Consider the following 25,824-nt stretch of genomic DNA (forward strand, 5'->3'; position numbering starts at 1 on the left):
GTGGTTTATTTGATCCCATAGATTTTGAAGTATGATATCTATAACATACGTGTCCTGATATTTAAAAGAAAATTACTGTTGGTGGGCTCATAAAGTATCTCAAAGTGTGCATTTCATATAAAATACATATCCAGTAGTCAGAGAAGTTGCAAAATACTATTTGCAAGTATTAGGACAGAAGGGCTGAAGTTTCAGCCTGCCCTCTGTTTTGTGCAGGATTTACTTTACAGCATAGAGTGGTGTGCTGCATAGAATTCACAGAGGACACCACCCATTGTGATGTCTCTGGGCTTGTTTGCAGGCTCATCTATGTGCAGTGCAAGAAAGTAGAGATTTGATGGGTATCAGACAATGGGAAATGCCAAAGATAGTTTTGCTAAGTGAAGTTAACTTGCCTCCTTTTGGGCCCAGCTTGCCAGCTGTGCATATGAAGTGCAAAGCAACTACTGAAGGGTCTTCAGTTGCTTGATGGTAAAAAAAGTACACGTGATGTTGCTGTCTCACTATAAAGTTCCTAAGATAAGCATCTTCTTTCCTCCCTCCATTACTGCAACAGGAAGAGAGAAGCAGTACCAAGATGAAACTATAAGAGTCTGTAAGGGAGAGTTACATTAACAGATAAAATGTTGATCTTTTAAAGCTAACACAAAAGTCTCCTCTGGTCTTGAGACTTGTATACAAAATTCTGAGGCTGAGAACACAATATTGTGTCATCCTTCTCCTATATAGTAACTATTGTGAGATTTTCTCAGCAGTCCATGTGGCAGTCGGTTGTCCTTGTTCACCAGAGCATCCCTTGCTGTCAGGCCTTTTTGATAACTTTTCCTGCAACAGGACCATGTAAGTGCAGAAGTTTGGTCTTTTCTCAGGAGGAAAGAAACTGACCCTTTTGTAGACCTTAGCCACCGGTTTTGCTAATCCAGCGTTCTGAAGAGTGGTACTGTCACGCCGGTACATCTCCTTCCCAAGGCGGAGCATGGTGAGGGCTGAATCTTTTGTGTTGGAAAAGGTTTCACTGAGTTATGTCTTTTTTTGTACTGATCTCTAGACTGCAGCCAAACAGTTAGCCCAAGTACTTCTCCATTCCCTCAGTGAAGACTGTTACTGGAGCCCTTTATCTGATCCACTTCCTGAGTTCATGAACAAGGAATATCAGTCCTGTGTTAGCAATCTTCTTTGTCGGAGGCCTGAGCTGTACTTGGAAGAGAAGTAAGTGTTCATTTTTACTACAGTTTGTTGGAAGGAGTGTATTTGAATACTCTTCAGTACTGCTAATTATGTCACTGATTCATGTAGTAGTTTTGTGCCTTCTTGTTTTTCAACTTCCCACTAAAAAGTCTGCTGAAAAAAGAAAACATTAAACTTTGAGTGGTTCCCCCCCCCCCACCAGGAAGAAGAAAGTCCAACCAAAGGACTGTCTTTGCTATGAAATTGAAATAATCTATGTAGGGTTCAGTATAGCTCAACTAAGATATATTGCAGAGCTTTTAATTGTGTGAACCTGCAAAGAAAGTATTGCCTAGCAAATGAATTATGCACGAGATGTTTCAAGTTACCACTTGTGAAATGAGAAAGAGGCTGGCAGGATAACTCTTGATCTTCCTCAGAAAAATGTGTTCTGTCTTTCAGTGTGTACTGCCCTCAAGACAATGTAGAAGAGGCTCTTCTCCTCCTCCTAATCAGTGAATCCATGGTAAGCCAAAAATGAGTTTGTAGTATTAATAGTGCAAAAGGATATCTAGCATTTCCAGGTCTCTTGGTTGGCTTTGTTTACAGAATCTTCCCCATATAAACAAAAGCAAAGGTTCAGATGCTGAGTGGAAAATGGTATCTTATTCTTGTATTAGTTGTGCCACTTTTATTAAGTGGAATTTCAGTGAAGAGTTTTGGCAATTGTCAAGAAGAGAAATTGACTGCATTCACCATAGCTGTATGCAGGTTCTGACATCCAGATACACTGTCAGTGGACAGATGTTTCCATTCATAACATCTGTGTGGATTTATGGATCAAGAATGAGAGGAAGAGAACCTTTCCTAAAGCCAGGCATGATGGTGGTAACTGCTGTTTGGAATTGCAGGATGCAGTACTCTGCTTTCATGCCTTAGTCTGTAGTTGTTGTTTTTTTCAGTCTGGAGTGATCTTTGACAGTTTCTGATGCAGTGATACAGGAAATCTTGTGATATGCAGAAACATTCATAATAAGCTACAGTGAAATAATTAGATTTCTTCTATTTATAACATTGGTGGCTTAAAAAAATTAATTTAAGAGGCAGGCAGAAAATCGGAGCAAAAATAACTGCATGGTGACCTTTGGTAATTTTCATGTTCTGAGAAGATGCAAATGCACAGAAAACATGTAAGAAATGTTTTCTGAAAATGTGTAAGTAATGTGTGTTTTGCTTTAAATGCAGGGTGGTCACTTGTGCCTCAAAGTGAGATTCAAAACCTTAGAACATCAACAACCTTCTTAGAAAATTTTAAATAACTTTCAGACAAATTGAAAAAAGATACTCTGAAAACTTTGGGTTTTGCTTCCTTCAGGTTTTCTTGTCTCGTTCTTCTGGCACAAGTTCTTTCCCTTTCCCACAAACTTCTTCAGAATGGGGCAATTTAATATTGTTTGATTTTAAAATTCAGGGAAAAATTGAACAGGTGGAACCACCCCTAAAATCATGTACATCTGAGTGTTGCTATGTGCTTTTCAGTGCTTTCTAGATTAAACCTCCACAGCACATCTGCTTTGTGTTTTCAAGGGCTTTTCTTCAGTCAGAAAGGCCTTTCATAATTAGAAGTGGAGACTACAGGAGAGAGGGCTTGTAGGATATCATGTGCATTTCTATTAATATCAGAAGTACTCATGTCAGTGGGGCTTGTCGAGGCTGATCCAAGCAGGAGGAGGATTGGGATCTGGAGCAATGACAGAACTGGCTGCTCCAGCCTTTCTGGGACTGGTCTTGCTGTTGGAAAGGCCATGAGGAACCTCAAATTCCACAATCTTGTTCTGCTGAGGAGGAGAAAGTTATTCCTATCTACTAGTGTGTAAAATGGTGAACTAACTGGTCCTGCAGCTAAGTTATGGCTCAAGTAGTGTGAAAATGCTATTGATAGAAACAAGACTGCTGTGCTGAGTTCCAGGTTAAATAAGTAAGTTTGGTGTATGCTTAAATGCTGCTTCTGATATATAGGAACTTCCTGGAGGAAGATGCAAGGCACTTTGATTTGCCACATATCAAACAAAAGAAGATCCTGTAGCAGAGCACTGTAAGAGCCATGTAACTGTATTTCTGATTTTGGGGAACTGGAACATCTAAGCCTTCATCTTGCATCAGCCTTGCCACAAGTTTGTTCTAACTAAAATTCAGGACAAGTGTATAGAAATACACTTAGGAATCACATGAATGTTCTTCCTAAGTGAAGGAACAGAGGGAGCAATCTAATTCTTACATATGTTTGTAATTCATAAATACTTCCCTGTACATTTTTATTATGGTACTTTGAAGGGGAAATTTTGTTTAACCTATGACATGTTTCCATAACAGCATTGCTGTAGGCTAGTAGTTTTTTCATGTGCAGGTTTGTTGTTTGTTTGAAGTTTTGATTTTTAGTTTAAGCTCATGAAATGAGCTAACAGGAAGCAGATTTCTAATTGAGGTCTCTCCCTAATGATACAGTGTTAACAACTGAATAAAATATTACTTTGCTTTCTGGAGAGAATGTCAATGGCAAGTGATAATGATGTTTCTGTAGGCCAGTGAGCAGCACAATTGGTGTTCCTGGATTTTGGCTGGATTAGGTGTTCTTCCAGTATTTACAATTGTGAACCCCTTAAAATGAAAGAGAGGTATGCAATTACATTGCCTTCTCTGATGCTTTGGTCTGTCAGAGCAAAACTGACCAGTAAGGTGGTACTTCTCTCTGATTTTTAAAGAGACAAAGGACTTGTAGTCAGGCTATTGTAACTCTCTTGCAGGACTGTAAAGCCAAACAACTTCTTCACATACCTATTCCTGACTCCTACTGCTTCAAAGTGACCTTAAAGAGGGACAGAATTAGGGGAAGGAGGCACAGAAAAAAAATTCAGCTTGTGGAGGGGACACAGAGCAAAGATGAACTGGGGAGGAGCATAAATCATCAGAGAACTTCTAAGTAAATATGTGCTGAAAAGGAGAGGTGGTACTTTTTCAATAAGTATACTCTTGGAACACCTTTGCTGCTGAAATACACTTTGTTTTTATGTTTGACTTGCCTTCCTAAGGTGAGGCTGACATCTACTTTGCCAGGATCTGTGTGACTTCCAAGAAGATGTTATGGGGGAATAGAATTGTTCCTGTGAAGGAGAAAGCAAGAAATTGCCTTGAGATTCTTGAGAGCTAGAGCCTATTTCTCACCAAACCTTCTCTGGCACTTAATGGCAGAGGTTTCTGGCTTGTGATTACTTATCCCTTTCCCTTGCATTGCAAGGGAGTCAGTTTGCATATTCTGGTGGGACGAAATGAGAATATATTTGAAAGGGACAATTAACAGTTCCTTCAGTATTTGACTCTGCCGGTGAGCCTTAGAATGTAAAAGATTTTTGGATGGCCAAGTTACATAGTATCCTCTTTCATGGATCTGAAGATGCTTCTGTGGATATATTAACACTTTCAGTGAAAGCTTGTAGCCTGCTTTGCCCTGGCATTCTCACAAATTGACTCCTGAGTTCTTTATGTCCTGTTAAAAAAGGGAGCCTATTTTCATGAGCTGAGGTATCTCAGTAAACAATGAAAAGAATCCTGGTTGTTGAGCTTGGCAAATGTTCCTTCTCTGTGCCAGCTGTTACTTAGTTACAGCCTTTGGCCGTAGAGTTCTCATGAAGGAATCTAGTGAAACAAATCAGGCAGCCTGAAGATAGCCACAGTCAAGGCTGTCTTTATGGGTGTTTGCGGACTCCTGGCTACTCTTATCTTTCCTTTTGTGTAGCCTAATTTATGGTATAGATGGGCTGTGTTTCTGAGAGGACAAAAATGCTCTCCTTCAGACCAAGAAGGCCTTTACAAGCTCAGGCTATGGCAGAATGATGTGTTCCTATCACATGTTGGAGAAACATGGACTTACCTATTTTTAAACCACTAGTCCCGGGACGGCCCACACTCTTACTGCATTTAACCCACCTAAACTAGTGACACTGTTTGTGAGGAGAACTGAAGACAAATTGTCACTTGCTGCAATGTGATTTTTCTGCTTCACCTACCAATGGGAACAGGACTGGTTCTGCCATCAGGGACTTTGGTGCTTTGAGCTGCAGGGTGTAGACAGAGGAGGTTTGGCATGACAAACCCTTAGCTGCAGTTTTGTTTATTTTGATAGCTATTCTCAAGAGTGTTCAGAGTTGACTGCACTGCCCTTAAAGTTAGCCAGAAGCTTCTGAGAACCAGGAATGGGACACTTAGTATTACTTTTTGTGTTTACTTTTGAGGTTAAAAAAGAAAGAAAAGGTTACTTGTTTGCATTTAGAAACCTTCCCTTCTTGAATCTGAGCTCCAACATACAGTCTGAAACACCTTTATTCAGTGCTGGCAATGCTGGCTCTTACAGCTGGGGATTTTGACTGATGTGGTACACCAAACAAACCAGGTAACATGGTTTATTTTTTTTTTTGGCTCTGTATTTATTCATACTGGAAATGAAGCTCCTTGTATCCAAAACTAATAAATTCTGTGCCTGTGTAACAAAGATTAGAAATGTCATCCACATCTTATCTCTGATTTGAATCCCTAAAGGCAGTTTGACCTTGGAGGGCCTGAGAGCATGGAACAGATGGTGAGGGGGAAGGAAGATACTGGGACTTGTTCTGTTCTTTTTACTGGTGAGAACAAACTCATGGCTGAGAGCATGCCTTTAACAGAATAACATTAAACCCATGTATTTTTAAACACAGAAATAAATAAAACTTGTTAGCTCTTCAGTTCCTAGTTTTATAAAATAATGCTGTCCAGCAAATGGGTTGTTGAAGAAGAATCTCTTGTTGCTTTTGTAGGTTGGTTTTTCCTTTTTTTTTAGATGGCACCAAGCCCAGTGATGCTACAACAGCTGGATGACCATCGTGACTATTTTACTGAGGGCCATTGGACTATGGCAGCTGAGAGAGACAACTGAGGGCAGGGTTGCCTGCTCTGTTGGTTCCTACCAAATCTCAGTTGTGCACTTACAGTAGTAGCAAATCTGGCTGTCTCTTTACTGGTTTGCAAGGCAAAGCTGTGTGTTTGGGACCTGTAAAAATGGACTGCAGGATGTAGTCCACTACATCCTGGGAAATACACTACCTCTGCTAATTACCTCTTGAATAAATGATTCTAATGTGAGTTGCTAGAGAACAGGGTGTGAGAGCTTTTTTTTTTTTTTTTTTGCTTTGCAGTAGTAAGTCTTGCTTCCAAACTTGCAAGGAGGATGTAAATTCTCAGAAGATAGCTTTCTAAATCCAGATAACTGTTAGCAAAGTGATGACTTTGTTACCTAAGATAATACCCATAAACAAACTTGCTTACTTTCTTCTTCTCTGTCTTCCTTTTGTATAGGATTGTTTGGCCATTTTGGATGGGGGCATATGTCTGTCTTGCTTTCAGTGGTGTTCCCAGAATTAGATCTGCTACAGTACAGGGTGTTAGAATGCACCTGAAACATGTAAGATATATCTATGTGGTCATATTTAATAGGCAATTATAAGGGGCTGTTTTGATGAATTGACATCTGAATTGGGCACCAGTAACTTGTGGTCTGTTGCTTGCCAGAAATGAGACAGATGGCATGTGGTTCACAAAGGGATAAGTTTTCATTTGCTGTGCTTCTGGTCTGAAGTGGAATGAGTTGTAGTATCTCTGAGAGGAGTTTGTGAGTTCCTGGGGTATGGTTTGTCCTCCCTGTTCTACCCACATGCCATTTTCACAGCAGCTGTGCAGTCAACCCTTAATATTTTCTTTGCATATCTTAGTGAGGGAAACCTTCAGGTGCTGTGTAGAGATGAGCAATAACTTAGGCAGAAAGTCTGTAGCCTCTTGCATTGAACAGGTTCTTGCCATTGTGAAGGATTAATTTATTTTTTTGGCAATACAGGCAAAACAGCCAGAAGGGAGACCCAAAGGATATAGGCTAAATATTCCCCAGCTCTTTGCAGAAAAGGCATCAATCACATGATTTCAAAGGCCTGTTGTCAATCTTACACACACGGCATTTGTTTTTCTCTCTTAATGGTAGTATTGAATCACACCAATTACATTATTACAGTACATTGTGTGAAACATGCTGCTGTTCTGTATAGTTGGGTTGCAGTGGATCTGGCAATTATGTCTATTATGAAAAGACACAAGTTGAACATTCGAATGCCCATGAATTAGGGGGCAGGCAGCAGGCACTCATTAAAGATTTTAATTGCTTTCTTTTTCTTCTTTGGAAAAAAGCAGGGGAAGCCATGTTTCAAAGTGAGCAATTAAAGGATACTTCATAGCTAATTGCTGTGAGAAGGGGCTGCTACATGGAATATACTCTATTGTAATTCATATGATTACTTGACATTTTATTAAGAAACACATCTTTGTACTGTGGTAAATTTAATTTTCTGCAGTGTAACTGTGTGCATAATAACTGCTGAAGTAATGGCTGTTTGGATTTGCCGTGGCTCTTTTCCTTCCTTTCGAAATAAACAAGCCATAAATAAGCATCATTGATGTGCAGCAAATCCTCTGTGGGTGGGGGGCTTATCTAGTTTGCAGGTAAGTGTACTGTCTGTGTGGATAGGAAGACCCAAGCTGTGTGCAGCTCAGCACTGCAGGTGCTTGGAAAGGCAGAGCTGTTCCCTGCTGGCAGAGCCAGCATGGGTCTGAAAGTCCCCTACGGTGGCATTGCTGTGTTTCGGAGTCAGACTGAAAAGCCCTACTGACCCCCAGGTTCTGTGCCCTGTCAGGTTCAGAGACACCACAGTGGCTGAAGGCTGGGTTAGCTCACGGCTACCAGCCTGGGCTGGAGCCCCTTGGGTATGTGTGGCCTGCAAACGGACTGTGTCACTGGACTGTGGAAAGGAGGCTGAAGATGATCAATGGCCTTGGTCTGGCCTGACTACAAAATGTGTCCAGTTTCCCCATGCAGGACTGGTGTCATGTCTGAACCACCACCTACAAGCTCAGCTAATTGTGCCTTATGCATCCCAAAATATTCAAGTGTGATGCATCTCTGGGTTGCTCAGTTACCTTGGAATACTTCAAAAAAAGGGGTATTGACTGTATATTTTTGCCTTTATAATGCAAGTAATACTAATTCCCACTGGTGAAACTTGTGTTGGTAGCACTGGTGACCTTCTCCATCCCACAAAACAGCCTTGAACAGAGCTTCTCTAGGTGTGACTTTCCATCTCTCTCCATCCCGCTTGTATGCTGTGAGGTAGGTCTGTTTGACAATGGGAACAGCTTAAAGGAAATAGTCATGGTGGGGGTGTTGAAAATGTATTTGTAGCTATGTTTTACTGCTGCTAATAGTAGAGAGAGATGAAATAATGCAGTAGGACAAATAGAAATTGCTGCTTAGGTTATGGATACACTGCTTGAGACCAGTGTTGTACAAATTGCCTTTTTTGCGATTGTGTTCAGGAAAATTAGTGGTTTGAAACAACAGAAAACACAGGTATTGAAAAAATCTTAATAGCTTAGAATTTTTGCATTCTCAAATGCAAAATGAAGTGTCTCTCTGTGTACATTTCACTCAGTAAAATTCCCCATCCTACAGAATGGGTGTATTCTTTATTGCAGTAACTCTGCAGCTGTTTTGCCCTTGTACTTGCCAGTGACGATCAGGATTTCTCACTGACAAATTAATATTTACAAAAACATAAGGCAAAGAAAAAAAAGGGTTGATGATGATCTGAGGGACAGCAGCCTGCCTTCTGTGAGAGGCAGGTTGTAGAGACATGCCAGTTTCCTCAGTGGGTTTCAGGAAATAGTGATTCAAATTCCCTTCTCTGACCTCTGTATGAACACTGCAGTAGTACCTTGAGCCTTTCTTAGGACAGTGACTTACCTTATTGTGTTAGACATAATCCATATTCTTGCTACTGATCAGTCAGTTTTTTATGAGGTTTGTGCCTTTTGGTTTTGGGGTTTGTGGGATTTTTATATCTCTACTATAATGTGGCCTCTTGATTTATTTTTTTTAGAGCAGCTGGAATTAGCAATTGGGAATGGGTTCAGTACTGAAGAAATAGTTGAGATAAAAGTAACAATGAATTTGCTAGTGGCAACTTTTATGCATGGAAGCATAGAAAGTGATAGATTGTAAAGACCTTCTATGGCTTTGAGATTTAAAAGCTTGAACAAAATCAGGAGTTTTATGACCTTTTTGGAAAGAATATTCATCATGCCTATGCATATGTTGCATTTAACTGCTGTCTGCTTGGGTAAAGTATGATGTATACAGTGTACAATTTTAGAATGTTCCATCCTTGTAATATGCCCTATATTCCTGCTTTTGCAGGATTGGGGTGTATTCTTCATTCTAGTACCAGTATCTGTGGCAAAACGTGATGGACAGTCATGAGTTTTGATTAATTTTATATCTCTGCTAATGCATCCACTTAAAAATCATAGCTTGGTACTTGATGGATAAGCAAAAAAGCATCAGGCTATAGCTGTCTGTAATGCGAGGTTGTTGATGAGATTACAGAGCATGGGGATGCTATCTCAGTAGCTGTTTGCTACAAACAATTGTCATAACAATATAACTGGTGCAGAAAAAACTGTTAATGCTATTGTATATACATGGGAGGATTCACTTGACAATAAGGATCATACAGTACATGGCTTTACTTAACTCCTTTTTTCCTTTTAAAGTCTTATGTTAAATCCAAACAGAGCTTAAACATGTTTATGTTAATTCTTTTTTTATTTCTGTTAATAAAGATAGACAAGCTATGCCTCTGTACTCTTGCAGAATTTTTAAAGTAATTTTCATTCTGTCATGCATTCCATTGTTCTGAACTATTTTTTTAATCACAAATTGCATCTTTTGCAGTAGCATGAAAAATAAAAATGCCTTTGTGGCTGCAGGAGTTGCTGTAAGTTTATTTGTGTAAACACTGGACTGGGTCTGATCTGTCAGCTTACCTTTAACTGCAGTCACCATTTAGCTCTCGGCTGAGATTGTGTTGTCAGTAATTTTGTTTGCAGTCTTGGCTGGAGGCTGTGATGAAGAGTGCTTGGAACTGGGGCATTACACAGATAAAATCATGATGAAACAGCTGCAGCTTAATCACAATGAAGTACTTGTGGGCTTTAAGGGTGGCATATTCTGGAAATTTTTTTTACACTTAATTCCCATGTTTAACCTTTTTACAAAAAAAAAAAAATCTCCCCACAATTAGAAAGAAATAGGTGTATAGTTGTATTGTAAAATAAATCTCATAACCTTCCTGTTTCAAGGAGGGAACATTTTGTTTGCCTTTGCTCAAGGTGAAATTGCTGGCAATTTTCTTAGTTTTTCTGATCTTTTAGATGTCTAGACTTGAGTGTCTGATGTTGCACCCCTTTCAGCTGAGGAGCCCAGGGCAGTGTGTCTGTGCTATCAGATGGTGCTCAGACTCAGTGGCATCTAGCACTGCCTCTCCCAGAGGCTGGGTAGTCTGGGTGAGGCCCTCTGTGTTTGGAAATCAGAGGGACTTTTCCGTTTACTCTGGAATTGTAATCTCCCTCTTTGTGCTCAGAAAAGTGCAAAGGGCTGGGATTCAAAGATAAATCTGTGTCTGTGGCATGTGGTATTTTGGGATGTCCTTGGAAATTGCTGAACTGATTGTTTCTGTCAAAAGTAATGTTTCTTCCTGATCTAGGCCCAGCAATGTACTGATAGATTAGCAAAATTAAGACGTATTTTATATATTTGAAAAAAAAACAATTTAGTATTGCATTGCCGAAACGTTTAATTGCTTTATGTTGATGACAGGCAAATCTGATTACTTAGGCAACCTGTTCAAATTTAATAATAAAAGGTCAGTAGCAAAAAAGAACAACAAAAATTGATGCTATTGTGAAGAAATCTAGTGTAGACATGGAAGATAAATTATCAACCTTGGAAAGAGTTAAATTATCAACCTTGGAAGAGTTGCAGGCAATTGAAGTAATAAAGAAGATGCTTTAAGAATGGCCTTGAATTTCTAATTAATTAGAAAATAAGGAAGATGCTTTTAGGATGGCCTTGAATTTCTAATTATTGAGGAAATGGGATCTGCTAGGTCTGTTTCATAATGCTCCAATTCTGTGACACAAATCCAGATGAGATATGTGTAGCAGTTCCTTCCTATAGATACAGCTGTCTTCTTGAGTTTCCTTCATGTGGGTAGAAAGCACCTCTGTGGAAGCACCTTCCTTATGTTGGCATAAACTTTTAAAAGAAAAAAACTGTGAGATGATTTTAAACAAAATGCTATGCGTGGTGGGTGTAGCTTCCTATGTAGGAGTCAGTTCTGTTTTTCTCTCGTGGATTCTGATGCCTCACTTGTCTGTGTGCCCAGGCGAACCGGGACGCAGTGATCAGCCGAGCCCCAGAGCAGCGGATTGACCGAGCCGTCAGCCTCCGGGATGCTTCTGCAGTCTACGACCTCCTGAGCATCACACTGGGCAGAAGAGGGCAGTATGCGATGCTGTCTGAGGTGCCTCCCTCGGCCTCTGCCCCTCCAAACACTCTGGCAAAGTCCCTTTTTGTGGTGGCTTGTCGGGGAAGGTGAAAATGGAGTGTGCTAGTTAGCAATCAGCAGAAACAGCTACAGAGCTGTGGCTGCCCAGGCCAGAAATGCACACAGAACTGTTTGAGACATTAAACTCATTTATATGTAGGCACTTGAACAAAGTGGCTGCCTTTTGAAGTGATGGTCTACACTAGCAAGTCCCATTAGATGAGAAGTGTAAATGGTGTCATTTAAAAAAAAAAAAAATCACCTGGGTCTCCAGGGCCACAACAGATTGTTTCCTGACCCAAGCAGCAGTCTTGACAAAAGGTGTAAGGAGGAAAATAAATTAAGTCTGATATTCCTTTTGTAATTTCTTTCTCAGTGCTTGGAGAGAGCCATGAAGTTTGCATTTGATGAATTTCACCTCTGGTACCAGCTTGCTCTGTCCATGGTAGCTTGTGGAAAGGTAAGGTTCAAACCAAAGGGCTCAGAAAGGGCACTTTTTCCTCTGAAAGAGTGGATCTGGATTATTTGTTTGAATGTGTAGAGTCATGTGTGTTTTGGGACTAGGTGCCAGCAGGCAGGTCTGTGAAAGGACAGTGCTCTCCTTTTAGTCTCTGACTGCACTTTGTGATGAGGGGTGTGCGTTTGGTATTGAGTACTGTTCTTTCTGTGTAGTATTCTTTTCTCATTAACAAGGAGAAAAATGGATGTTGTACATAGCTGTGGGTTGAAAAGCATTATACATCCGTTCATTGTCTGCAGTTTAAACATAAATGGACTTAGTATAAGAAAGACCTGATGTCTAAAACTGCCATCAGTTCACTCTGTGTCTCTGGGCAGTTGACTTAAACTGTGGGTTTTCCATCTATTGAAGGAAATGTAAGTAGTTTTTTGTAGACAACTTGTAAGGTTTAATATTTTAAACCTTTATCTATATTTGTATAAAGTGCTTGGTGCAAAATATGCTCTAGAAAAAGAAACAATGGGAATGTTGGCATGGTCATGTGTTTCAGCATAAATGTTTTTTTTAAATTAGTGTGGTATCTGTGAAAGTCATTAGTAAACCACTGAGATATCTGAAATGTGGTTGTGAAAAGCAGGCAAAGATAACAGGAGCTTTTCTTTATCAGTCTTAAAAGAGTGGACTTCCTGTAGGAAATGTGGATGGTACAAAATGTAGCCAGTTCATTCTGGAGTCCCCACCTACACGTTTGGGAGGTATGAACAAATTGATGCTGTGCAGTAGTAGACCACTTAATATGGTACTATATTCTGTGCCCCTGGCGTGTACAGGAATCCATGTAGACCTGAGTGGAGACCACCAGCTAGCACTCATTTGCCAAATTCCAGCTACTACTTGTCTTTTATGGCTATGAGCTGAGCCGGAAACAGTGGCCTTGGCATGAAAATCTGGTACAAATCTATGCTTTTGCAAATAAATGGTCTTGTGAGGCTGCAAAGCTTAGAAGTGGTCTGAAGGAATTCTTTCACTTCTGTGAGCATAGGTAAAGCCTTATCGTGGAAGACTGTCTGGTGTTAAGCATTCTGCTTCAAAAAAATGGTTAAGCAATGAGAGAAAGTCTAATAAAGAGCATCAGATGTGACTAAGAGTATAGTTAACAGTACTATGGAAAGAATGAAGTGGTTTTTTTCGCCTTAAAGGGTGAGGAAAAAAGTCTGAGAGAAGTCTTCAAGAGCTTTTAAGAGAAGGGGTTAGTCTTGTCTGTGGTGGTTAGGACAAGATGTGATGGCATCTAATTGCAACAAGTTCATATTTCTTATTAAGAGGCAAAAAAATAAGGATAACGGAACACTGGAAAAAGAGTGCCCTGTGGAGATTGTGTGGAGCCTAAATCACTGGGGTTCTGTGGAACATGCCAGGCAAAGCTGTAGTGACCCCTCTGTGAGACACTAGGGGTGTCTTCTGTGGGACCTTGCAAACTCTGACTCTGTTCTGGGACTCCATCACTGTCCCCTTTTAAACGTAACAGATCTGGCTAATTTATGAGATACCAAAGCTTTGGTAATGCATATTAGATCAGCAGGGAGCTGAACAGAGATCTTTAGTCAGAAAGAGCCTCACAGATTGCTACAGAAGTTCAGTGTAAGCATTTAAAAATCCAATTCCAAGCTTGAAAACAATGGCCAGACTCAGTCATGTGTAAGGAAACCTGAAGGTACTGGTGGAATACTTACAACAATGAGCTTGCTGCCATGGTGCTAATACCTTGCACTGACCTATGTCAAGTGGGGCTTACCTGTCATGTCCAGCTCACCTTGGAATTCAGCTGGAGATAGCACAGTCCTGCTCTCTGTGTCTTTGCAAATCCTTCAGGTACTTGAACCCTTGGTACTGAGCACAGCAATGATACACAGGCCATGATAGAAAGGCACAGAATCTTACCATGAACATGGGGTTTGTCTGAGAGTTCTGTAGGCTTTACAAGTTGTGTAACCTGGTTCTCAACAGCAAACATTGCTATAGCTCTAGTAATCTGCTGGAGAGCAAATGAAGATTTTTAACTGCTGATGTTTGAGAGCGAGTGTATACAGAGAATAATTGTGTTTCAGTCTTAGGTTAGCATAGGTTAGGAGAAATGGGGCCTGATCTTTAGCTTCGAACAACTTGCATGGCAGTTCCATTCTTGTCCACTCTGTGTTTGCATACTACTTCACCTTCCCTACATGTTACAAAATATTCATTACTTACATATTTTTGTTGCTCTTCTTTATTTTTTTTATCTCTGTACTGTCCTATCTTTTCAGATTTTCAAGTACACTATGTCTTTTTGCCTGTACTTTAAATATTTAAAAGGTAAAATGTCCTGATCTTGCCTATTGATGTAAAAGTGCTAAATGTTCTGAGCCCTATATGGGTCAGAGGGAATTCCCTTACCCAGCAGTCCCATTTGTTTGTTATTTCACTTCTAATCCCAAAGTATTCCCTGAGGATTCCTGTCATATACTCTGCAATGCATCATTTTGCTAATGGGAGATGTGGCATACATTTTTATATTGCTTTACAGCTTGATAGCAGGACAGAGTTCATTTACAAGCAAGTGCTCCAGTGTAGCAGAAGGAGCTGATGAGAAAACAGTGTGGTCAGTCTAGACTGCAAAATGCAGAGTATTCTTGAGCTTTTATAGGTGAAGGTCTATTTTCACCTGTCTCAGTCACAGCCAATTCATGATCTCATTTCTTGGTAATGAAACCTCACATCCTGCAGCATTACTTGTTCTGCAGTACAGCAAATTGCACTCATAAATCCTGGGCATGACAGGAACAATTTTATCAACCTGTAAATACTAGAAACTTTGGTTTCTCTTTTTTTTTTAAACTTGTTTTTAGGATTTTCAATTCTGACGTCTTAAAAATGCCATAAAATCCTATCTTGCCCTCTATTCTGCACTGAATTTGACAGAGGTATTTTTAATTTGGATATTGAGATTAAGTCAATAAAGTCAAATTTCAATGTAGATTCTTCTGCCAGCCGAAAAATTGCTAAATGGTGATTGTCATTTTTCTCAAGTGATCAGTCTGAATGTCAGTCCAGCCACCTTGGCTCATTACCACACGTAGGCTTGAGTTTACACATTATTCTGAAAAGCATGTGTCTTAACAAAAATAGGAACATCACTTCAGTGAGTTCCTACAGGCCTTGGGGCTTCCTAAAACTGTAAATTAAAAAACTCAGGGAAGCATAACCTTTCTGTCTGTCTTTTATCCACTTAAGTGGTGGAAATAATGGAGTGGTAGCAATTTCACTTTCCTGTGTTTCTCAGAAACTTGCATCATAAGAGAGACGGTGTGGTCTGGTTGTTTTTTAACTCATTTTTAGGAATGCCTTTTATATTGAGCTCGATTCACTTAACAAGAGAGGCATGTATATCTAAATGACAGATTCCACCATTATATCTGAAATGCTTTTGTAGGCAAATTTAGATGGGAAAGGAAAGGAAGTGCTGGCAAAACCTAGACAATGGCAAAGACGTGGTAGGAGATATCCTGTCACCAAGTGCAGTTCTGAATAGGCCAAAGATGTTTAAATCATTCTAATGCAGGAGTCCTGTTCCTGTGGTGCTAAATGCTGAATACTTCACAGATGTTTTGAGTTACTTCTGCTGGTAATGACCTCAGCTATGTGGTAATATCAGCTGGAGGCTGTGTGGGCATCGCCGCTCCCTGCCTCTGCTGCTGTGCGTGGACTGGCTGGAGTCTGAGTGGCAAGTGGTGTAATTGCCGGGTGCCATCTGGCAGAATCCTCAGGCAATGAGATGAGCCACTGTCCTGCTGCCAGAGTAAAACCAGTGCAGACAGTTGCATCTGCTCGTCTCAAGATTTTGAAAAAGTGACCAGTATTGAGCAACATGGGGAAAGGAAGGACCAAACTACTTTTTACAGAGTGGAAAAGACATCGTAATCTTCACAGCAGAGAAGAGAGCTGCTTGGGGTAGATTTGTTCTCTGCTGCTGCTTTCCAGCTAAACAGTTTTCTCTGGAGGTTGTGGAGTTTACCAGCACACAGCTCTCCTGCAGACTAGGGTAGCTCTACTGACATTTCTGAACTTGGATGCAAAATTATCATAGTGTCTAGATGATGTATTACAAGCACAAGGGATGTGTAATAGGGTCCTTGTGCACTCGCAAGCATTTCCTTGGCCTTGTACCAGTTGGATCAGTTACGTGTTCCTTTTTCAGGTTTCTGTCCGCTTCCACACCTACTACCTTCACACAGAGCCTAGCCTGGGTGTCCCAAAGTGTTGCTGGAGCTCCACTGGGAGTAGAGAAGAAGTACATACAGTGAGTAGGATCTAGGTTAAATTTATGGTACTTAAGAAGGTCTCCTAGATCTGCATTGTGAGTGTTAAAATACATGCCTTGGACAACATGAAGCAACATTGATGCCTGTCTTCTGCCTACCTAACAAGGAGACAAGATTTGTGTTTAGTGATACTAACTTGCCATTTTCCTAATGGTAATGGTAGTAAGGGAGGGATTCTTCAAGGATAGCAGTGAAATTATTCTGTGAACAATGAACTGAGTCTGTGTAGTCTAAAAGTGCTGGGTGCCCTAACTGAGCCATTCAACTCTCATGAGTCTTAATCTTTAAAATACAGTGGATGTTTATTGTTGTTAGTGTATGCAATGCATGGAAACATTTTCACAGTCGTATTCAATGTCTCTGCCTGAAAAAAACCCACAACACAACTTGGTTAGTGAGTGAAGAGCTTTAGCATGTGTGTTTCTTGAGAGGAGGAGTGAGTAGTAATATAGCCTTAGGCCAGCTGAAGGAAGGCTGGAGTATCTGCTAGGAGAGGATAATTTGCTTTCACCCCTCAGCTGTGTACACACTGAGAGGCTGAAGTACCTTGAGAGTGAGTAAAGGAAGAGCTTGGGAACAGCTGAAGGGTCTGTGGGGAAAAGCCTCTGTGAGAGCTCAGTGGAGCTGGAAGCAAGGACTGTGCTCAGCAGGCCTTGTGCTGGGGTTGCTGATGGGAGTTACATGTTCCTGTGGTGTCTGCCACAAAGCAGCAGCCCTGCCACAAAGCAGAGCCCAAAAGCTCTCCAGCCCTGCAGAACATGGTCAGCTCAGTGCTTGCCTTGAAGACAGCAACTGTGTGACTTCAGAGACAGCTGTATTGTTGCTGACCCTCCCCAGCCCCCTCAAGCCCATACAGAGGGCAGCACAGCAACAATGGTGTGCATTGCCATGTAGATGGATAGACTTGGCAGTAGGGGATGTGAGCTCCAGGCATGATGCCTTGCAAAATGAGGCAGCTAAAGCTGCTTTCAGCTACACAAAATGCTCCTTTCTCCTCTTAGCCATTATGTTTGTTCCTCTTTAAGGCAACAGGGAAGAAAAAAAAACATGCATGTCTACCTGAATGGTTTTCTTAATCATGTAATGCTTCAGAAGGTGTCTGGTGTTATACAAAGGGAAGTAATTGAATCCTTCTTGGCATCTGTCATTCAGCTGTGTTTCTGTTGGACTGAGCTCCAGCTTTTCCCAGAGGTAGTCTTGCAGTGTCACTGTGCTCCCTTTGGCTGCTCAGCAGTTGGAGATACTGCAGTCTTGCCCAAAGCTTGTGCTGGCAGCATTTTTAAGGTTTTGAAACCAGTCTTACACAGACATGAACTCTGATTTTGGAGCCCTTAGCAAGTTGCTGATACACACTGGTCATAGCCAAAAAATGACAAGCTAATGTCTGAGCTGCTTCTGTCTGTGCTGCATCCAGAAAAAGGAATCCTTCCCCTTATTTAAATAGAGCAGCAAAAGCAGATGTCTCTAAGTGCTTCAAGGAGCTTCAAGTTTGACTCAACCATGCCGCTATTGCCAACATACAGCTTTCCAGAAGGTTAGAAGGAAAGTTAAAAATAAATTTAATACATAATTCTGCAGCAATAGCAGACAAATTTTATGATTTAAGCTGTTCCTTCTGTTGGTATGCTTGCAAAAGCTTAGGCTGGTTGCTAGGCAACTGACATTAAAAAAAAAAAAAGTACATTTCTCTTTGTATTGCAGACAGGAACCTTGGGAGCAGCAGAGGCCTCAAATGGCTCCTTAAATAGCATTGCTGGGGAATGAAAGATAAAATATTGAACATTCATTGGCTAAAGATCCTGTTATAAAGGTCAGCTACCTTGGGTATAGTCAATAGTTTGGTTTCCTTTGGTGCAGAGGAAGCATTAGAAGGGAGTTTGCCTGTGTGCTGTAGATAGTACAAAAAATGGAAATTTCCTAAGATGCCTGATTGTTGAGCAGAATACCTAGGTGGGCTTTATAATTGCCTTCAGGCTTAACTCTCTTTTCTTGACAGAAAGGGTGAAGTGAGGTGTTTGTCACATATTAGCAAGTACAAATGTGTACTTAAAGATCTTAGAATGTAAGAGGTGCTTTTAAGAGGGAGTATTTGAAGCTGCTTAACTTCAGTGCTCTAATTTGATAAACACAAGGTAAAAGAAAATGGAGGGAATCAGTGCCTGTGTTAAGAGAAGTAAATGTCTTAGGGGAATAATGTTCATGCTGAGATTCACAGAAATCTCTAAATACAGTGGAAAGCTAACAGCAAAACTACTGATTGCAGAGTTCTTAATTGCTTGCTTATTCTGTCATCTTTCTATGTCAGTTCAAAGTCATTTATTAAATGGCTTTGAATCCCAGGACACAGGGAATAATAATTCTTGCATTGGGGTGAAAGATTCTTCCACTTCCCCACAATCCCTTTGAAATAGTGCAGTTTTTAGACAGGATGATGCAAGAAATACAGCAGCACTAGTTGTGGAAATTCATTTGTGTACTAAACTGACAGGTAAATTGAGACCTGAGAATGTCTACCAGCCCACCATCTTGAGGAACTTTTCTTTTTGGCTGAAAAGTAGCAAAGAAGCAAAAAACTAGGGAGTTTATGGAATCTGTGCAAGAGAAGAGCAACTGTTCATGGCATGTCAAAAGTCTATCAGGCATTATTTACTGTCTGGAAATTATTCTTCCTTTTACTTATATCTGCATTTTCTTTATCTTTTAAATATTAAATGGCTCTCTTATTTCCTTCTTTGGTTGCTTTGGTATGGTGAGAGAGCAAAGGAGGGGAAAGAATGGAAATTGTGTTGGAGTAACCCAGAAAAACCATTTGGACTGCATCTATGGGTTTACCATAACTGATGGCAAATTCTCTCAAGCCATTTGGAAAAGGAAGAAAGAAGATTAACTGTAGGATGTTGCTGGTTCACTTCTGCTCATGTGCAAGCATCTTTGAGGAGTATGCCTCCATGCTTGATTATTGAATTAGTAAATAGGGAGTGGGAGTTGTGTTCTGTGTTTGGATAGTTGTTTTTCTTTACATTTTACTCCCTTATAGGATTCAAAACCATGGCTGCCATAATTATGCAGTGGGAGGTGTCCTCTCCATCCTTCTCCTTCCCCAATAGCCTCCTTGTGATCCCTTGCTCTAGATGAGAGGCCAAATGAGACCTAGCTTTTTGAAGTCCTAGGGAACTGATTCTAGTGCAGTCATTATAAGCCAGCAATTAGCAAGTTAAATAGAAACACCCTAAATCCTGGCTTGAATTATTATGTGAGCCCCTCTGAAGCTCAGAATCATGAGTGGCAAGCATGTACTCACTTGAAATTCAGTTTCTGCTCTTCTCAAAATACGCCTCACCAATAAATCAAATTATTATTGCCTTGTAGTGAATCTCACAAACAATGCACTTGGCTGCCTGGTTTACCTACACTATGTGAAAGAATATGTACATTTTAAGTACCAGATTATTTCAATGTTGCACAAACAATGTTTCATATTAAATATTTTTACAAACCAATGATATTCAGTAATGAGTGCTTGATATTTTTCCCTGGCTATTAATGTTTGTAATTAGTATCTTTTAAGAAACATTGATATTACATGTCCTACCAGTCTCCTCTAAGTAAGGTCACTGTGGGAGTGGGATGTTATTTCTCCTGTCATTCCTTGACTAATGTTTTCATCATCTGTATAAAATATCTGCTGAGTAAATTTTTCAAGGTGAAATTATATAATATCTCCTGAATTTTTAAAATGCAGCTGGGGAGAAAGGTTTCATGTCATCCTGTTTCTAAAACCACTTCTGCTCCATATGTTTAGTTGCAAATTTTATAAACTTCTTTAAAATGACATAACTTTATAAATGTTTTAGGAGCAGTGCAGGAGCTGTGCCTCTTGCTCTGTAAATCCATGTTCAGAAGCTGTTGAGTGCACATGTAGTAAAGTGACTCGACACCTGAGGTGTTTGGGTGTGGGCACAAGGTGGGACGTTCTCCTGTCCAGCATTCAGTAGTCACTGCTTTGCAGTGGCCTCCTGAACAGACTTGGGGTAGAACAGACATGGCAAGGGCTCTGTGGTTTGAGGGTATTGGAGGCTGTGGCATTGGCTTGTCCTGCAGACAAGGAGGGAGCAGAGTTCAAGAGGAACTGGCAAAGAATGGATGGTGTCACTTCTCTTCTGATGTCGGTCCTACAGCTGTGGCCCATATTAGGACAGGCCTGTCACTGCATTGGTTTGTGCTAGTGTTGGTTGTGCTGATCCTCAGGAGAGCTGCCACCAGCTCCCAGGTGCCTCCTGCTTTCCCTGCAGTTGCAGTGCTGGTGGGGAGGTGAGAAATGACCACTGGGTTGAGCTTGTGTCTGTTTTTGCAAGCGTTTGCTCTGGACGGTGTATGGCCTTTTACATATCTTGCCTTTGCAGTTCACTTTTGCATGGTGAGAAGACAAAGGTTGATGGGGTTCAGCTGCAGATATACTGGCTGTCACGGTGTATATTGTCCTGCTGTCACTTTTTTTTTTTTTTCTGGAAACACCTGTGGGGCTGGAATACAAGTAGGAAGGCAAGAAGATGATATCCAGCCTTGGTCCCTTGTGGTGTTATGCTTGGATTTCCAACACATCCATCATGCTACTGGGAATACCAGCTGCTTTCAGTGCATTTTGCAAAAGAGAGGAATAAGATGCCACTAAAACCTGAGACACCACTTCTTCTGAAAAATAGGTGTCAAAGAGGTTCATTGTGAGGGATGCTAGTCACCTCGTGGCAAAAGAGCACAGTAGTGTGTTTGTTCCTGTACCGCAGTGTTGAATTACATGTCTTTATTTATCAGAGGGATGAAGTAATGGTTCAAGCTCTAGGACAAAGTTTATTGATCTCCATCCTTGGTCTGAGACAAGCTTCCTGCTGTCTTCAGGCAAATTGTGCATTTTGAATTTTAAATTAGCAAATGCTTCCTCACTCTTACTGATCATGCCTGATGCTCTACATAAGTAGGAGCAACCTGAAGAATATAGAGTGTGCTGCTGCTCTTGTTCAGACCACAAGGCGTGGTACCCAAGCTTTTCAAGCAGGAGAATTTGCTCCCTGCTCCATTGGTTATGAAACCCCTCTTTGCCTTACAGTGGGCATGGCTGATGGACATCCATTTTCCCAGGTTCCCTTCCAAGCAAATTCCTAATCGAGCTTTTGAATTCAGTAGCAAGAAGTGGACCTTCAATTCTGTGGAGGAAGGAGCTGGCAGGTGCAGTCCACTTTGATGTGGTTTCAGGGGGGAAAGTGTTGATGGACAGTGGGAATGTGAAGCTGTGGTGTTGCTGCAGGGGATTGCAGCAGTCACCAGACCCTCTGTGGGTCGGAGTTCTGGTAGGGAGAGCCCCTGGGGGTCAGGAAGAGACACCCAGGACCTGATGGGAATAGCAGATTGTTTGACTTTGCAAGCTTCTGTTGCTGCTTTTCTGTTATATAGAAAGGGCATGACTATTTAACGTGCTTTGGAGCAGAAACATTGTGTCTTGGGACTATGTGGAAGACTTTGGGAGGAAACAGGCATGCAAGGAGAAATTCCAAGATGCCCCTTGAGCTTAAGCATGAGAAAATTTGAGTGGATTAGGGTCAGTAGTGAGGAAGGTTTAAATGTAAGACAAACTGTTGTTTGGGTGGAATGGGCTGGGAGTCTCTGGTAGGGCACCCCCTGTCACCTTCTTACTGTCTGAGGTGGCCTTCTCATCACTGCCTCAGACCAGAGCTTTCTTCATTCCCCTTTAAAGCATCTGAAATGTGGCAGCCATGAATGTGTGCTGTAAAACACAATGTGCAATGTTTGCAGAGCGCATTTCATCAAAAGGGCTATGCAAGTGCTAATCTTGAAAAACATCCTCATTAATGGTAACCTAACACCAGAAAGACAGCAAGCGTTTTATGGGCTTTCTTTGTAACATGTGCTTGGACCACCCACTGAACAGTGTATTGATCTGAATCCGCCCTTTGTATGGTGGGGTCCCAGTTGCTTTCTTGTATGTTCTGGAAGTGGAGAAGACACAAAACAACCTATTGAGCAGATTACTTTAGCTGATCAAACCTCTCTGAGTGAAGTTGGCCTAAAATATGAATGTACTGGAGGATAAGTTCTTTATGATCTCTTCTGGCTTACTGGAAGATGATTATATACAAGGAAAACTACAGCAGAATATTTGTGTATTGGGAGGGCAGAGTTAAAATAACAAGTGCATTGATAGCTAAGAAAACTGTTTCTTGTGAAGTCCACAGACATGGCTGCCTCTTGGGCATGTTTCCTCTTAGTGTGGGAAGAGTGTGTTTGTGTGCATGTGTGTACACACGTCTGCGTGTGGAGGTGGGAATGAAGTTGCTGACTTGTTGCTGACATGGGATTCTTTTCTCCATAGCACTTCTTCGGACATGTCACTGCAATGTTCTGCATGAACTCTCACCAGCATTGTCTAATCATCTAATCAGCCTTTTTTATTTCTTCCTCCTCTCCCTCACTGCTCCAGTCAGCATATGCTGTGTCATTGCTCAAAGAGTGTGCTAAACTGCGACCTACAGATCCCACCGTTCCTCTTCTGGCTGCCAAGGTCTGCATTGGGTCACTGCACTGGGTAAGCAAGCTGATGCAATTCTTATTATGTAATGGATTTAAGTGCTGCAGTGACAGTTGCCACAGTGTAGTTCCAGTGGGGAGAAAGGGAATCCCTGCTAAAATCATACACACATGTGTGCCCTTTTTAAAAAATGAAAATCCCTGCAAGAAATTTTGTGGTGAGTCACTAAAATGTATTTTGCTGGCACATTTAAGAAAGGAGGAGGGGGGAAAGCTATAACAGCCATTCTGAGGACCGCTGCTTCAACTGAGCATCACATTGAATCAGCCACTCTTGTAGCCCCTGCAGGACACAGGTTAATAGTTATAAGTGGACTGTTAGATAGTTCAGGTCTGCTGGACAACTTAGTCCTTTGTTCTTGAAGTTGCTGTATCAGTGTTTTGTGTTCTGGATGTGTTAATGTACGCCCCAGAAGCAGAGTGGGAGTGGAAGTTGTTGCCTTCGAAATTCTGATTATCCAAAGGAGCAGAAACATCTGTCACTCTTTCTCTACTTGGTTCAATTAACTGAATGGCAGCCTGCTGTTCTCACCTGTCCTCACCAAGAGGTGTCCCTGCAGGCAGTGAAGGATTACAATTGCTGAACAGAAATAAAACAAGATGCAAGAAAACATGAAAGAAAATACCAGAATAATCTGCACAGATCTTGGAGAAAAGTTGTAGAAGCCAATTTGCTGTTGTTTTGTTCCTTTACCTCACCTCCCCACCTTCTACTTCCCTGTCTGATGGAAGCTGCAGTTCAGCTAAACTTGAGGTGTATTAGTTTCCACCACTGTCAGGGAGGGTGCCTGGTTATGCATGTTTTTGAATGAACTATACTGTTCAAACTATAATGGTTAAGCTTGTAGGTGAGTCAGAAAAAAATGGGCAGCATCTTTTTCTAGGAAAAATCTTCAAGTCTGAGGACCTTCTGGGAATCCTTGCTGAACTGCCTAACCTAATTCTGCTCTACATTTGGAGCAATTTAACTCTCTTGTACCCACAGTTCAGTCTCTAAATTTTGGAGGCTAAAAGTAATTCAGTAATATATAAAAACATTCACAGTGAATGTTATTTTTAAAAATAAAGTAAATAAGGGCTTTTTTTTGATTCTTAGAGATGTTAAAACAGTGTGACAGTGAGGCATTAGAGCTGTGTTGAATGCTGTTCTTAGTATGTTTGATGGAGTTTTCAATGCACAGCTAGCATATAAAAATACCTCGTTACTTTGAAAAGACAGTGAGACTGTAATTCAATTCCAGCTTGGGCAATCCAGTATGTCCAGACTTCTCATACATGACAGAGCTGATAAAACAACTGGCTAACCCTAAAAAGTAGGAAAGGCAAGGAAGAAGGGAAGAATGAGCTGGTTTTGATTATTTTAAAACAAGAGGGTTTTTTTCTTCAAGGTACTGCTTTTTTATTGTTGAAATGCTTTTCAGTGTTATTCAGTCAAACCCTTGTTCAAAACTGGGGGTATTATGAAATAAAATCACAATTTCACAAGCGGGCAATTTTACTGCAGTTATCTAGAGCACAGCCTTATGAACTAAAACTAAATTAAAAATATTCCCTCTCACATTCCTTTCAGCAAGTGGCCTATGCTTTACCCTCTTAGCAAACTTCATGATGGTATAGAAGAGTTTTAATTAAGGGGAGTCTGAGGGAAATCAGATCATCTTGTAAAAGAACTGAAATGACACGTTCCCACATCTCTTAGTCAAAGGGGTGCTTCTGATATTCCTGGCAGACTCCTGTGCCTAATAAAGATCTTCCTGCTTAGCAGAGCTGGTTTTCTAAATGTCATCTTTACAGTAATTATTTGCATTTAAATTACATGGCAATCAAATCAGAATTGAATAATTTAAATTGTAAGTGAACAGGCTGATCAGTGCCAGTATAAATAGAAAGGAAGATAGACATGGGACAGGAACAGTTTAATGGACAAATATTAGCAGTTACAAATATTCGAATATGTCTTCCTTTCCAGAACATATAAAATACGATTAATTTTTCAATTAGGAAATATATCTGTGTACTTGATTGCTGGCTAGTCAGGAAAAGGGCAAAATCAGATCACCATTTATCCAAATGAAACAGCTAATTTATATCCTGCATCTGTCTACTGTGTGGTGCAGTATTGTAGCCAGTTTGTTTATAGCCCATGGGCAAGCAGTACTTTAGTCTTCTTTCAGCTACTAGCAATAAAAAAAAAAAAACAAAATACAACATTTATGCAGATGGATAATTACAGAATATCATGAGAAGCACAGAAGCACAGAACAGTTTCTTTCATGATTAATCTAGTGATCATATAAGTAATTTTGCTGGTTTTGTACATGGTGTCTCAGCACACTTAAAGAGCAGGGAAAACAGAAAATTAATTGAAATGTACTATAGCGATTTACAACATTGAGGATGCTCTGATCACATCTATGAAATACTCTCTCAGTGCAAAACAAATCAAAGTGAAAACATGGATGCATTCATACAGTGCCATGCAAATCAATATATAGCAGAGCCTGATGCAGAAAAGAGCTGAGCCTCCCGCAGCTTCTGTTGTGGCAGTAAGACTAGGTCATTAACTGATGTAAGTTGGCAGTACTCTACTGGCATGTTAGGGGCACCATGCTGGCTTACATCAGGAGATGATCTGCCCCGTCAACTGCTAGCTTTTAGGATTGGGCCTGTAGTAAACAACTGAGTGGTATAAGAAGTGTTTTGGCTACCTTTTTCAGAA

The 25,824-nt window shown here is 40.7% G+C and overlaps 1 protein-coding gene across 7 annotated transcripts in view; it reads left to right on the top strand.

Moving 5' to 3' along the window:
- TTC7A (tetratricopeptide repeat domain 7A) overlaps positions 1–25,824 on the top strand; it is a 205,865-nt gene that overhangs the window by 31,340 nt on the left and 148,701 nt on the right. For 6 of the 7 annotated variants that reach the window (XM_068185514.1, XM_068185513.1, XM_068185512.1 and 3 more), the window contains 5 exons: positions 1,049–1,209; positions 1,630–1,693; positions 11,526–11,663; positions 12,064–12,147; positions 22,999–23,103. In XM_068185514.1, coding sequence (XP_068041615.1) covers positions 1,049–1,209; positions 1,630–1,693; positions 11,526–11,663; positions 12,064–12,147; positions 22,999–23,103 — 552 coding nt within the window. Of the gene's footprint in view, positions 1–342; positions 472–1,048; positions 1,210–1,629; positions 1,694–11,525; positions 11,664–12,063; positions 12,148–22,998; positions 23,104–25,824 lie in introns of those variants that run through there. The other variant, XM_068185518.1, reaches the window with a different exon arrangement.

The sequence above is a fragment of the Anomalospiza imberbis genome, chromosome 3 (genome assembly GCF_031753505.1).
Source record: "Anomalospiza imberbis isolate Cuckoo-Finch-1a 21T00152 chromosome 3, ASM3175350v1, whole genome shotgun sequence".
NCBI lineage: Eukaryota > Metazoa > Chordata > Aves > Passeriformes > Viduidae > Anomalospiza > Anomalospiza imberbis.